Source organism: Atheta coriaria, unplaced genomic scaffold (genome assembly GCF_025399875.1).
Source record: "Atheta coriaria isolate IRGN ID8LTWV9N9 unplaced genomic scaffold, Caltech_Dcor_3.1 hic_scaffold_4_pilon, whole genome shotgun sequence".
NCBI lineage: Eukaryota > Metazoa > Arthropoda > Insecta > Coleoptera > Staphylinidae > Dalotia > Dalotia coriaria.
The window spans coordinates 7,296,168-7,308,755 of NW_027045446.1; the positions used below are offsets into that span (position 1 = coordinate 7,296,168).

The following is a 12,588-nucleotide window of genomic DNA, read 5'->3' on the forward strand; positions in this document are numbered from 1 at the left end:
TTAAAGATTGGTGGAGCCATCCAGCGGCGGAAAATAGACTGCAAGTTTCATGTCCTCAGTTTACTGCAATAGATTCTCCACACACCACCGGATATCCTGAATATTCCAAAGGAAAACTTGATATTATCCTTATATTGATATTGCTAGCGTCATCTATATGGGAAACAGAAAGGAAAACATTTAATATTATCTTTAATTCAATATTGCTAACGACACCTATATGAGAAATACGTAACTAAACATAATCAGCAGATAGCAGCAGGTGTAAACGTATAGCATAACTATGTTGAATACGTTTTTAGATCCAGTCTTATTAGCTAAAAACTGCGGTATTTATTGAAAATATAATTCAAAATTATTTAGTGCTGCTCATTTTTTGGCAATTTCAAACTTTTAATACTAATTTTATTCATTGCACAAAAAGATTTTCAAATATTTTAATAATGTGCATGTAAAAAACTCTGGACGGATGTACTATTAATAAAACTTATATTAAAAATTAAATAAATTAAAATTTCTTCAGGATGTTCATCATTTGTTGCAAGTCAATAAAGTCTCAAATAAATCATCCATTGTCCATGGTTCATCCAAATCCTTGATATCATCCTCTGGATATAACTGAGTTGTCAAGAAGGACAAATTAATATTCCCAATATTAGCAATCTTCTTCTGCAAGTTGCTAACCTCTGAGCCCAGTTCCTTATAAGTTGCTTTATTTACAGAAATGCTAAAAAGCAACAATTACTAATCCTTAGAACAAAATTGCTTTAATTTTACCTAGGCTTCTTTGATGTGTCATGAAGAGACAACATTTCTTCTTGCATATCATCAATATCTGGAATGATGGGAATATCATCATCAGAGTCATCTCTTCGACTCACTTGCCCTTCAAATCTCTCTGTTCAATTAAATTTATTGACGACTTCCTGGCAGATTTAGAACCCTCATCAGCCCAACGACCTGTTTTATGTGCCTTAAGAAGAGTAGGACCTGGACTACCAGGGTCACTGTCTAATGATAAGTCTTGAGTTTCTGGACGGTCTGGACTTTGTGTCATGCCGGCACGACGTCCTTGCTTTGCAGCAGACTGGATAATTTCAAATTCAGAGTCAGACATGAACAATGTGTAAGATTGAAATAATACCTTTTTCTGAGCTAGCGTATCAATATCATCGTCCCAGTTCATAATTTATAGAATTAATAATGCAATAATCGGCAATGACTTCTCTATTCGTTTGTTTGTTTGTAGTGAACACAACGAATTTAAAATCGATTTCCCAACCTAAAAGCACATCTGTTTTCAAAATATAACCCTGCTTTCTTCATCCCTAAAAACGTAATTATAATACATATTATTATACATTATTTACTGCTTCTGTGAGTAGTTCTTTTTGATTTTCTTCGCTTTCGATTCTATTCATAGAAATAAAGCAATACTAATGGGCAATTGGCAGTTGGAAGTCTTTAAAATGACGCTCTACATGAGTTTTCCCGTAGCAATGTTCCACTATTTCAATCAACCCGAATATTATGAAGATTATGTGACTAAATTGAAGCAGACTGTCTTCCCGCCCGTAAACAAACAGCGTGATGATGAACTAAAGGATGCCATCAAAAAGATTCAACAGAGTCAAGACCTTCGTATTCTCCAAGCAATGGAGCAAGGTTCCAAACAGTAAATTGTAAATCAGTCACACATTATTTAATAGATGCAATAAATTTACCACTTATTGTTATTTCTTGTATTTAATAAATGCTTTTTGTAGATTAAATGACAATGCTTAGGACTAGTTAAAGAGTAAAATGTTAATTGAGTGATGGACAAATAATTAAAGTTTATTATAAAGTTATTGCTGTACTGGTAAGTTTCTGGTGAATACTTACTGTGATGTACTCAATGTCAAATTGACAAGTTTCATTTTCATAAATTTCATTAATTCTTCTAAATAATAGTGTTTATGTTTCATTTAAATTAACATTTGTTCAACATTTGTGTTGAAATTGCATGATTCACTTGATTGATTTTGTTCATTCAAGTCAGTCAAGTGCAACCAGAAAGAACAAACAAATTTGGTCTCAAGAACATTTAAACCTGGGCAAAATTACTTCATTTACAAAGTCTTCACTCATTAGAGCTGTTTAAATCTATAATGGACAGCAAAAGTCTCAACCAACTTTACATAATTTCATTTTTGGTAAGTTTTATCAGAAAAGTGATTTTCTTTAGATTACATGTTTGATTTATTTGCAGGATTCATTTTGCACTGGATTGACACTTCCAGTTCTAAATAATTACATTGTGGTAGGTTTAAAAGGTTCACACTTCCTTCTGGGCTTATTGAGCATGGTTCAAGTCTTAAGTCAAATTATAATAAGCCCGTTATTGGTAAGTTTAATGACATAAACATTAAAATTATGTATGGAATGTGCATTTTCTTTGTTTTCAGAGCCCAGTGACAATGTTTGTTGGGGCACGTAATTTACTACTGTTCAGCCATGTGATGACATTTTTCAACTATTTAATTGTTATCATTGCTAATGACTATCGCTTGTTTTTACTGTTCCGGATGCCTTTCTGTAAGTATTTGGAGATTTTACTTCATTCCTAAGAAGTACAGAGCAACAGGTCAAGTATTAAATTATAATTTCAGTTTTCTTCAACCAAACTCAGTATTCCACTGACGTGTTAATCGCAAAAACTCAGCAGACCACAGGAGATCATTATGTACGACAATTGAAAAATGTGGCTTTTATACTGGGCCCTTTCTGTGGCGGATTGCTGTATCACGATACCAGTATTCTATGTGTCGCTTCTATGATCAATATTTTAACAACTTTAAGTCTTGGTAAGACGGTTTTTAACATTTTTACAAGACTTAATCTAAAGTATTTCTTTCACATAGTATTGGCTTATAAATTACCTCAAGACAATATTACAACAAACATTCAATTGCCCTCACCGCCAATGTCAAAACTATGGCAAAGCAGTTGGCGCGAGTGCTGGAAGAGTAAATCCCTGCTCTCAATGGTGAAAATACTCACAACAATTGGACTTTCATGCTTTTTTATCAAATTTACTCTGGTAATGACCGCAAATCTCAATGCATCAGCGAGTTTGATTGGATTTACAATAGCAATGCACAATTTAATCTTTCACTCCGCTAAATTCGCATGCCAACTTCTAAATAACTCTGTTCTGAGTATTCAGAAGCATATCCGACAATTATTATTAACTTGTCTTCTGGTTATGACGATCGCGATGTACATTTTGTGCCGGTCACATGACTATGGCGAATATTTATTGGCATTCGTGGGGCTAGCAATGTCAAGAGAGATGTTTGAACGCCTCTGGGGAATAGAGGCAGATTCGATGACGAAAAACTCTATGGAATGTTTACAGAAACTTATCACTTGTGTTCTTCCCGTGGTGCTGGGCGCTTATTGTGATCTTTATTCACATCGAGCCGTTCAGACGTTGGCTGTGGTTCCTTTAATATTCGCTACACTTTTGGGATTTAAACAATTGGCATGGCAACCGGAAAATTCAAAAATGAAAGTAGTAGAACAACAAATTATGAAATCATTCAATCTTGCTATAAGTGCAAATAATAAAAAGCATAATTAGTGATTCTTAAAGCAAGAAGACAAAATATATACCCTCATGTACATTAAATTTATATTTAGTGGAACTTTGTTTCACGAAACATGCTAATCCGTCTTGTCCCCATCACCATGATATTTGGCTTCAAGTTTATCAATTGCATACAAATGATAAGCAACACCTGTCCCGAGCAGTGAGAATAACGCCGCGTATAGCATTACACCACCTGTCGACGATTTATCTGCGAGAATTCCGGCCGTCATCGGCGCCAGGAAGCGTCCTAACGACATCATACTATCCGATGCACCAGTTAAACTTCCGCGTTCGTGGTCCTTACACTTTGCGACAACCAACTCCATTGTTACAATCCTAAGCACCGCATTGCACACCCCGAATGGGACGAGCAACAGTGCAAAGACGAAGATATTGCGAACGCTTAAAAACCCGATGAAACAAATCGTCAGCAAGAGAAACATGTGATATGTCCGGAGGGTGGCGGTTTCATTCACTCCGTAAAAAAGTATTGTGAAACGTGACATGCAGAAGCCACAGATTACACCGACTAGCGAAACGAGCGATATCACATAGCCGACTTCAAGTTTACCAGCGTCGAACATTTCACTTAAGTAAAATGGTTGTGTTGAGAAGAACATTGTCGTCACAAAAATATAAAAGAATTTTAGAAGAAATGCACCCCAGTGGTTTGTCCAGTTCACAGCCCTTAGGTCCTGGACGACTATTTTCAGTTCATTTCTCGCAGTGCGATTTTGACGGGAACACGTCGGTTTGAGATTCGGTAAGCAATAAGCTAAAACTAATTTTAAACAATTTGCAGTCAAGTTCTGTTAACATAATTGAACTTACTTGTATTTACTACAAAGAGAAAAGCGGTTAATGAGCAAATATATTGCAATGCATTATCAAACTCGCTCAGATGACCGCTTACCATTGGACCAAAAACAAATCCAATCGAAGCGAAAGATGCACACCGACCATAAACGGCCATATTCAATTGTTTGTCGTTTCCGGTTAGGTCTGTGATGATTGCTTTATTTAGGGTTTGCGTATGTTTAAACATACCTTTAAATAAGCAAAATTAACCATACTGATAGTTGATATGCTATGAAATGAAATTTCAGCAAACGTTTTAAACTGTACCTAATAAAAGTCTGAGGATAAGAAGACTTATAAGAGTCGTGCAAAATCCCATCAGGAAATAGAGAACGGTGCTTATCATCAATGTGACGAATAATATAGATTTACGACCTCTGATATCACTCCAACTTCCCTTGAGAGAGCATAGAAATGAGTAAATTTGATATTCAAGATTTTTAAGCAATCCCTTACAATGATAGGTCCAGAAATAACTTGTAGAGCAGCATATGCTGAGCCAAAAATTCCTACTTGTGTGTCTGTACATCCTAAGGACTTCACATAGGGCCCCAAGAATGGGAATATAACGCCCACCGCAAATAAATCCTGCGAAAGAAAAGAAATTAGGCAATAACTTTTAAATTTCGAAATTGGTGCGCAGCGCGTGACCTTCGACATCAAAATGGCTGGGATATTTACTTACTATGAATGACATTGCATAAATCATCCTTAATGCACTGTTATTAATCTGCACACGCCGTGTGCCTTCCATTTCGGACATTATTCAGAAGATTTACTTGATTTACTCATGAATTTGCTTTAAAACACTAGCATTGTCTTCTTCACCATAACCTTGCATCGTTTTTTATTGTCGTTATCACTGGCACCTAAACAATTTAGAAGTGGAACACGTTTTAATTACCTACAAGTTAATGATTATGAGCTGGACTTATATTGAATTTTCAACGTACACTTCCCGAACGATGTGTTTAAATTGAAGTCTGACAGTTAATTTCCAACAAACATTTGTTTTGACACAGTTTGTTTATTAAATCTACTAGACTTGAAAATGAGTCAGTATAAAATCTTCATTTTGCAATATTTATCAAAAAAGGATTGTCTTTAAAGTATTACCAATAGTATTAAGACATGTAGCAAATTAAACTTTAAACTTAGTTTGTTCTGCTTTAACTAGCAGTTGATCAGTCTTGAGATTGCGAAGTTCAATATCCAGAAAAGCAAAGGACTTGCCAGCTTTAATCAACTTTGAAATTAGCTTGACTTCATCATCAACTTTTACTCCCTTCATGTACCTGTAATAATTAGATTTATATTCAGTATATCAATGATGCACAGCTCATTTAAATATTAGTACTCACAGTATATTAAGATTAACAGAAACACTTATATTTGGCCAATCTTTGTGTGTTAACAGCCCACTATGAGAAATTGAATCAATAATCTAGCTGAAAACCCTCCGTGTAATGCTCCTAGTGGATTGACATCACCTTTTGTTACTTTAACAGTGGCAACACAACTACCTTGATCAGCTTGCAATATATTAACCTTGAAACAAATTATTACTACTGTGTTATTAAAAAAGCAATCATCTTAGTTTTGCAAGTTTGTACTTACATTTCGTAAGACTTTATCAAATCCATTTCTAACCGGAGCTGATTTCAAGTATTGATTCAACCATTGTGCTTTAGGCATTTTGGATCAGTAGCTGGAATACTTAAGTAGTTGACTTTAAGGCATTAAGTGGTGATGTGCAGTAAGCACAGGCTGTATTAACTGTATTCTTCTGATATTAGTTAACTGTTGGTTGGATTTTAATTATAACAAGTCCAAAGTTTACCATTTTATCTATAACTTGTTCATACTTATTCATTTAAACATGAAGCCACAAAAATGGTAATTAGTATTTGTGTTTTATAAATAATATCCGCATAAGCTATTGTATTTATTTTAAAAATGCGTTTTTATAAATATTTACATTCTTATGAAATAAATTTAAGAGGAAGAACTTCGTAATTTCACATGCTCGCCCTTCACCAGCAATTCTTTTTCTGCATTTCGTATCTCCACGTCTACAAACGCCATATTTTTCCCAACTTTTAAAACCTTAGACTCTATAGTGATCTCCTCACCATATTGTGCGTTTCGCAGATACCTGTACACAAAACAACAGCAAATATTTTCCGCAGCACTGCAGCTTTAATTTGCACTTACGATAAATTCAGCCTAATAGTTGGACTAGGTTCTCGCCATTTACTATGTGATAATAAACCAGTACTAGATATATTATCGATCAAAGTTGCGGCCAATCCACCGTGCATGCCACCCATGGGATTTAGATCATCTTCTTGCAGGGTCAACTTTGCAAAGCAGTTGCCACTATTCACTTTTATTACTTTCACCTTGAAAAGAAATGAAGGCTTTCATTTATCTTCTTTCTGGCGATTCTTCGTAGATGTAAATTGTTTAACGCTACTCACGTGGCTAACAGTTCGGCAAAAACCACTGACCCCACTCATTCTCCTGATTGTTTGATATAAAACTTGCATTTTTGGCATGGTGATTACACGTGGCAAAAACATTCATGCGAATGATACTAGCAAGTATACTAATGACTTCCCACCTATTCCATACCTTTGCCAATACATTAAACCATTTACTACGAAATATTTTGCGATAAGTTTTTATTTTCCGAGTAGTTAACATACCTTTCTATATGTTTATCTTCAACATATGGAAACTACTTTTTGCGAACATTATAATTTGAATTTTGAGTGTTTTTTGGTTGCTGATAAAAGTTACGAATTATAGAAGGCCCACAATACATATTTAAATCTATAGGTTTATTTGCATTAATAATTTCAAATTCTTTTCAATGAGTTCTTGACATTCAACAAACTAAAAATGAATGAATGAACAATGTATTTTTCAAAAAAAGTTGATAAGTACATTATTGGAACACAAACAAACTTAACTTTTATTAATACTTAAAGCTGGCAACAATTGTACTAGCAATTTCAAAACTTGCACTATGTTAAGCACCCATTTTAAATTTTGTATGTTCAGCCTTCACTAGCAGTTGATCAGCTGCATTACGCAGTTCAACATCCAAATAAGCCATAGTTTTTCCAGCTCTTAAGACATTCGAAATAATCGTAATTTCTTCACCAACTTTTGCACCTTTCAGATATCTGAAAACTCATCATTAAGACAACTATAGACATGAAAATTGTATGTCTTACGTAAGATTTATGTTAACAGATACACTTGGTGTGGCCCATGGTTCATGAGTCATCAAACCAAAACTAGAGATTGAATCGACTAAAGTTGCAGAGAAACCACCATGCAGACCACCCATGGGATTCAGATTATCCTCTTGTATTTTGACCGTCGCAACGCAATTTCCTTTATCTCCTTTTAAGAATTTAACCTAAGGTTATGTAATATATTAGACAAATTTCAAGATTTAAGGAAATTCTAGTCTTCAACATGTACGTACTTGATTAATATTCAGATTTACTCACATTTTTTACTACTTTATCGAATCCTTTCAAGGTTTTTATAAATTGGTTCAGTAGATCTGCTTTTGGCATGATGAAATTTGTGGAATATAAAATTAAGTCTGCTTGGTTGGAAACTTTGACTAATTATGAATTAGGTGTACCTAGACTCAGATTATAAATTCACGACTGATTTTATGACATAAACTGTTTTGTGGACTTCGTACTTTTGAGAAATGTTAGCAATGAAGTGATTGTATGTGTAGATATTAAATAATGACTAGACATAAAATGTTGAACTATTTGCTCATAAATATTGCATTAAATCATTTAATTATCAGTAAAGTCGCTTCCAGAATTCTAGATTAGTAATTACAATTACTGCTTGTTCAATATGATTTTTCCGATAATAGAAACCTTGTGTGCAAAGCTTGAGCCAGCAGATCTCCAGTTTGTTTGTTTTTAACCTCCACCCTAAGATATGCCAAGTTTTTACCAGCTCTCATTGTTTTAGCATCAATTAAAATTTCATCACCAAGGTTTGCAGCTTTCATGTAGCTGCATACATTTAATTAATTAATTGTTAATCTTTAATTGCTTACAGTAAGAACTTACGTCATGTGCATATCAAGAGATACACTAGGTGTAATTTCGTCCTGATCACAATACAGTGCATAAGTTGAAGTAGCATCAACCAAAGTTGCCGTAAATCCACCATGTAATGAACCAAGAACGTTGGTTGCATTTTGTTCCACTTTGTACTCAGCTAAACATGTCCCATTGCCAGCAGATATGATTTTAATCTACAATATGTTTGTTTTTAATAATATTAAGCTTTTATATATCTATCAATCATACATTTTTAAGTATTGACTCAAAACCAGAACAATTTTTGAGGTAGTTGCGAATAGCGGATACTGCTTTCGTTGTAGCAGCCATTTTGATCTTGTTATCCTTTAAGCTTGTTGTAATTTAAACAGCTTATTTATCCCGGTCTGATCATACTCAGTTGACGACGCACTTTAATAAGCAGTGTAGGAATGATTGTGAATAAAATGCCCCTATGAATATTTATAATGAGCTGAAAATATTTGTGGAAATTATAGGTAATGAGCAAACACAAAATTTTCAACTATTCACTGATAAATGTAGCATAATACGTTTCTAATCAGCAAAGTCAGTTAAGCAATGTAACAATTATAATCAATGTTTATTGAACATATGAATATAAAGTAAGTTGGCTACACTTGTAGCATATATAAAAGCATAATTAATAAAACAAATGTGTTACTTTTTCCCAGATAAAATAAACTTTGTATGCAATCCTTGGACTAGCAGATCTCCAGTCTCTTTATTTTTAATCTCTACCTTAAGATATGCCAGGTTTTTACCAGCTTTCATTGTTTTTGCATCAATCACAATTTCTTCACCAAGTTTTGCTGCTTTCATGTATCTGCACAGAGTTAATCAATCAAATGCAAATTCATTGTTACTATTTAGAGCTATTGAAGCAAAACACTTACGTCATGTGCATATCCACAGATACACTTGGGGTAATTTTGTCCTCATCACTGTGTAGGGCATAGCCCGAGACAGCATCAACCAAAGTTGCAGTGAAGCCTCCATGTAATGCACCTACAATATTGGTGGCACTTTGCTCCACTTTGTATTCAGCAACACATGCCCCATTGCCAGCAGATATAATTTTAATCTGTAATTTCCAGACTTCATTATGATCAGTCTTTATATTGCTATGAAAATATTACATTTTTGAGTATTGATTCAAAGCCAGGGCAATTCTTGATGTAGTTGACAATATTAGGTACTCTTGATGCTGCTCCAGACATCTTTATCTAGTTATCTTCTCTCTGTTTTACAATGATTACTGTGGAATACTCGAATCAAGACTGCTTACAGCAAATACAGCACTTTTTACTTGTATAACGGATTTATTTATACGCTTTTGAGCGCTTATGAGGTTATACCGGCCTGGACTTTAATCAGTTAGTAATGCAATTTAGCAGATAGTCGAAAAACCAGTTATAAAAAAGAAATTAGACTTTATTTAACAACTCAAAACTCCCAATAGTCATTGTCCACTAAATGAATTCAAAAATCAATGTTTCCTCTTTGTAATGTCAGTAATATTCATTACTTCTATCAGACATAGTATGCATTCATTAATATTGAATATTAGTAATATTTTGACAACTGTTAATTAACAATTATAACATTTTATATGCTCATAAGCAAGTTCTGTCACTGAGCTTTTATTTAAAAAAAAAAAAAAAACCTTTTCCACTGAATTATTTTTTGTAAGTCTGTGATATCTCCGACATTTAACCTTGGACTCTCGTAAATATTTGAACAATATTCAAGGAACGCCCACAAAATGCATATGAAATTATTCAGGAAGGTAATATCATTACTAGCTCTTAAAAATTTAATAATAACACATTCCTCCAACATTACAGTTGTTGTTCCAACTTCCGCATGTTAGCCACTTCAATAGAACTTACATTCTTAACCAAAATTTAAAGCAAAAGTGTACAATGAAATACCTCAGACAAGATGAAGCCATTAATGTTGACTTGGAACTCTTCAATGAGTACAAATTCAGTGTGGATCAATTAATGGAACTTGCAGGTTTGAGCTGTGCCACTGCAATTGCCAAATCATACTCAGTCGAATCTCTAAATGACAAGAAAATCATGGTTTGTTGTGGACCAGGAAATAATGGAGGTGATGGGCTTGTTGCAGCAAGACATTTGAAACTGTTTGGTTATCCTACTGCTGTTTATTATCCAAAGAAGACAGACAAGGAACTGTATAATAATCTAGTGACTCAATGTTGCAATATGGGTATTGATGTCTTGCCAGATACACCTATTGATAGAGAATATGGTTTATTTGTGGATGCCTTGTTTGGATTCAGTTTTAAACCACCAGTTAGGCCACAATTTCATGCTGTAATGCAAGTTTTGAAGAATACCAAAGTTCCTATTGCAAGGTGATATAGTATTATTCCTTTAATTATATTAACTAATTTTTATTGGTATATTTTAGCATTGATATTCCTAGTGGCTGGGATGTAGAAAGTGGTGAACCTTCTGAAGGAGGAATAAAACCTGAACTTTTGATTTCCCTGACTGCACCCAAAGCATGTGCCAAGTATTTTAAAGGAAAATATCATTATTTAGGGGGAAGGTTTGTACCACCTGCTTTAGCACGCAAGTACGGATTAAATTTGCCAGAATATCCTGGTACAGACTGTGTTTTACTGTTGGACGACGAAGGATAATAAAGCAGGTTTGCATGTTGGGTTGCCTATGTTGAAACATGTTTTCAACCATTTTAGAGTAAAGATTGATTCAAAATAAACAATTTACACATGGTTTTTAAATCACATTATATTTTACCTTCATTTAATTACATTGTTTGTTTTCTTTGTTACTTGATATACAAAATATATACAAATTTTTTTTTTCGTATTAGAACTAATTAGCTAAGCGCCAGATTTTGTACAAAGTGTACTGTATCAAATTCGCCACCGGGAGTAATATAATCGTCACTATTAAGGACACTATCACAAAAATCACAAATAATTCACCAATAAATATAAACGTTTTGCAGACTTTTTCTCCTATGTTCTTGCACTCGTCAATCTCCAGTATTTTGTCCAGAATAAAACGAACAAGATTGAGTAATCCTTCGAGGAGAGGCAAAAGACCCATAATCATTGTAATGATGCACAGGCAGGAATTATAAGAGTGATTGAAGAGTGCTGACATTAAGTCAACGAATGTAAAGCGCCTGAAATGTTAAGTTTATATCTCGTTTTCTTTAAATTGACGTTTCGACTTACTGGTGTCTGGAAATACCACGTTTTTCTTGAATATCAGCAATGGGATCACGAATGGTATTGATACCCATTATACACCAATCGTGCATACTTTTAGGTGTATGGGTTTTGGAAGTTTTCTTAGAAAAGGAAGTTGAATCTCCAATGCGTTCGGTTTCTTGTTCAAATTTCTTTAAGCTGTAATTTTTACAGAGAATCATGTTTAGCACGTTGTCTTGTGTAAAGTTAATCATTTTTACCTAATTTTCGGAATGCGGCGAGGAGAATCCACATTTTCTGGCATTGCCATTTTTCATTCTATGCTTCTACTAATTATTATATTAAATAGTTTTAACTTTTAGATTCAAATGAAAATAATTGTATATGTTTAATATATTGTCACCAAATGAAGGCTGTTCACGCGAAAATTTAAATATATTGTTTAACGTGAAATTGGCAGCCTTCAGGTGATATGGTATTACTTGATCAAAATTTATGTTATTTCGGATATTTCTATAGCATTGATATGAACAACTAATATAAATTTCGACATTTGAGGACAGCATAAGTATTCTTTGCGCACAACCTAAAAGAGAGGAGATCCTAATGAATTGCGACTGAACTGGACGATTCAGGCACGACTCAGCGCGGCCCGCAATTCGCGCTTGTCTTTTATACCTGTGCCAGACCCGCAAAAAGTAGTGGGGGTACAGTGCGCCAGCAGGACTTAGGTATGGGGTTGCCCTCGATTTTAA

The 12,588-nt window shown here is 34.2% G+C and overlaps 8 protein-coding genes and 2 long non-coding RNA genes across 10 annotated transcripts; 4 read left to right on the top strand and 6 right to left on the bottom strand.

Moving 5' to 3' along the window:
• Window positions 1–372: 372 nt before the first annotated feature.
• LOC135791220 (intraflagellar transport protein 43 homolog) lies at window positions 373–1,282 on the bottom strand. The gene is given in 4 exon segments (XM_065301549.1): window positions 373–727; window positions 778–901; window positions 904–1,087; window positions 1,145–1,282. Coding segments are annotated over 4 exon segments (546 nt in total). The 5' UTR covers window positions 1,187–1,282; the 3' UTR covers window positions 373–531.
• Window positions 1,283–1,439: 157 nt separating this feature from the next.
• Window positions 1,440–1,912, top strand: LOC135791221 (protein PET100 homolog, mitochondrial). Its single transcript, XM_065301550.1, has 2 exons — window positions 1,440–1,682; window positions 1,767–1,912. The coding sequence occupies exon 1, from the start codon at window positions 1,440–1,442 to the stop codon at window positions 1,677–1,679; it is 240 nt and encodes a 79-aa protein (XP_065157622.1). The 3' UTR covers window positions 1,680–1,682; window positions 1,767–1,912.
• A 145-nt stretch (window positions 1,913–2,057) lies between these two features.
• On the top strand, window positions 2,058–3,636 carry LOC135791218 (uncharacterized). Its single transcript, XM_065301547.1, has 5 exons — window positions 2,058–2,195; window positions 2,252–2,386; window positions 2,448–2,577; window positions 2,652–2,846; window positions 2,904–3,636. Exons 1-5 carry the CDS (start codon window positions 2,151–2,153, stop codon window positions 3,623–3,625), a joined length of 1,227 nt encoding a protein of 408 aa, XP_065157619.1. The 5' UTR covers window positions 2,058–2,150; the 3' UTR covers window positions 3,626–3,636.
• A 1,997-nt stretch (window positions 3,637–5,633) lies between these two features.
• On the bottom strand, window positions 5,634–6,187 carry LOC135790858 (acyl-coenzyme A thioesterase 13-like). The gene is made up of 3 exons (XM_065301142.1): window positions 6,110–6,187; window positions 5,949–6,040; window positions 5,634–5,787 (listed from the first exon to the last, which is right to left on the bottom strand). The coding sequence occupies exons 1-3, from the start codon at window positions 6,185–6,187 to the stop codon at window positions 5,634–5,636; spliced, it is 324 nt and encodes a 107-aa protein (XP_065157214.1).
• A 300-nt stretch (window positions 6,188–6,487) lies between these two features.
• Window positions 6,488–7,011, bottom strand: LOC135790859 (acyl-coenzyme A thioesterase 13-like). Its single transcript, XM_065301143.1, has 3 exons — window positions 6,973–7,011; window positions 6,707–6,894; window positions 6,488–6,647 (listed from the first exon to the last, which is right to left on the bottom strand). The coding sequence occupies exons 1-3, from the start codon at window positions 7,009–7,011 to the stop codon at window positions 6,488–6,490; spliced, it is 387 nt and encodes a 128-aa protein (XP_065157215.1).
• A 515-nt stretch (window positions 7,012–7,526) lies between these two features.
• LOC135790860 (acyl-coenzyme A thioesterase 13-like) lies at window positions 7,527–8,085 on the bottom strand. Its single transcript, XM_065301145.1, has 3 exons — window positions 8,017–8,085; window positions 7,735–7,922; window positions 7,527–7,683 (listed from the first exon to the last, which is right to left on the bottom strand). The coding sequence occupies exons 1-3, from the start codon at window positions 8,083–8,085 to the stop codon at window positions 7,527–7,529; spliced, it is 414 nt and encodes a 137-aa protein (XP_065157217.1).
• A 319-nt stretch (window positions 8,086–8,404) lies between these two features.
• Window positions 8,405–8,872, top strand: LOC135791224 (uncharacterized). Its single transcript, XR_010547976.1, has 2 exons — window positions 8,405–8,531; window positions 8,597–8,872. It is a non-coding gene; the product is annotated as an uncharacterized lncRNA (long non-coding RNA).
• A 407-nt stretch (window positions 8,873–9,279) lies between these two features.
• LOC135790862 (acyl-coenzyme A thioesterase 13-like) lies at window positions 9,280–9,839 on the bottom strand. The gene is made up of 3 exons (XM_065301146.1): window positions 9,759–9,839; window positions 9,516–9,703; window positions 9,280–9,445 (listed from the first exon to the last, which is right to left on the bottom strand). Exons 1-3 carry the CDS (start codon window positions 9,837–9,839, stop codon window positions 9,280–9,282), a joined length of 435 nt encoding a protein of 144 aa, XP_065157218.1.
• LOC135791219 (NAD(P)H-hydrate epimerase-like) lies at window positions 9,744–11,387 on the top strand. The gene is made up of 3 exons (XM_065301548.1): window positions 9,744–10,408; window positions 10,467–11,002; window positions 11,059–11,387. Exons 1-3 carry the CDS (start codon window positions 10,385–10,387, stop codon window positions 11,291–11,293), a joined length of 795 nt encoding a protein of 264 aa, XP_065157620.1. The 5' UTR covers window positions 9,744–10,384; the 3' UTR covers window positions 11,294–11,387.
• Window positions 11,385–12,321, bottom strand: LOC135791223 (uncharacterized). Its single transcript, XR_010547975.1, has 3 exons — window positions 12,094–12,321; window positions 11,858–12,031; window positions 11,385–11,805 (listed from the first exon to the last, which is right to left on the bottom strand). It is a non-coding gene; the product is annotated as an uncharacterized lncRNA (long non-coding RNA).
• Window positions 12,322–12,588: the final 267 nt, after the last annotated feature.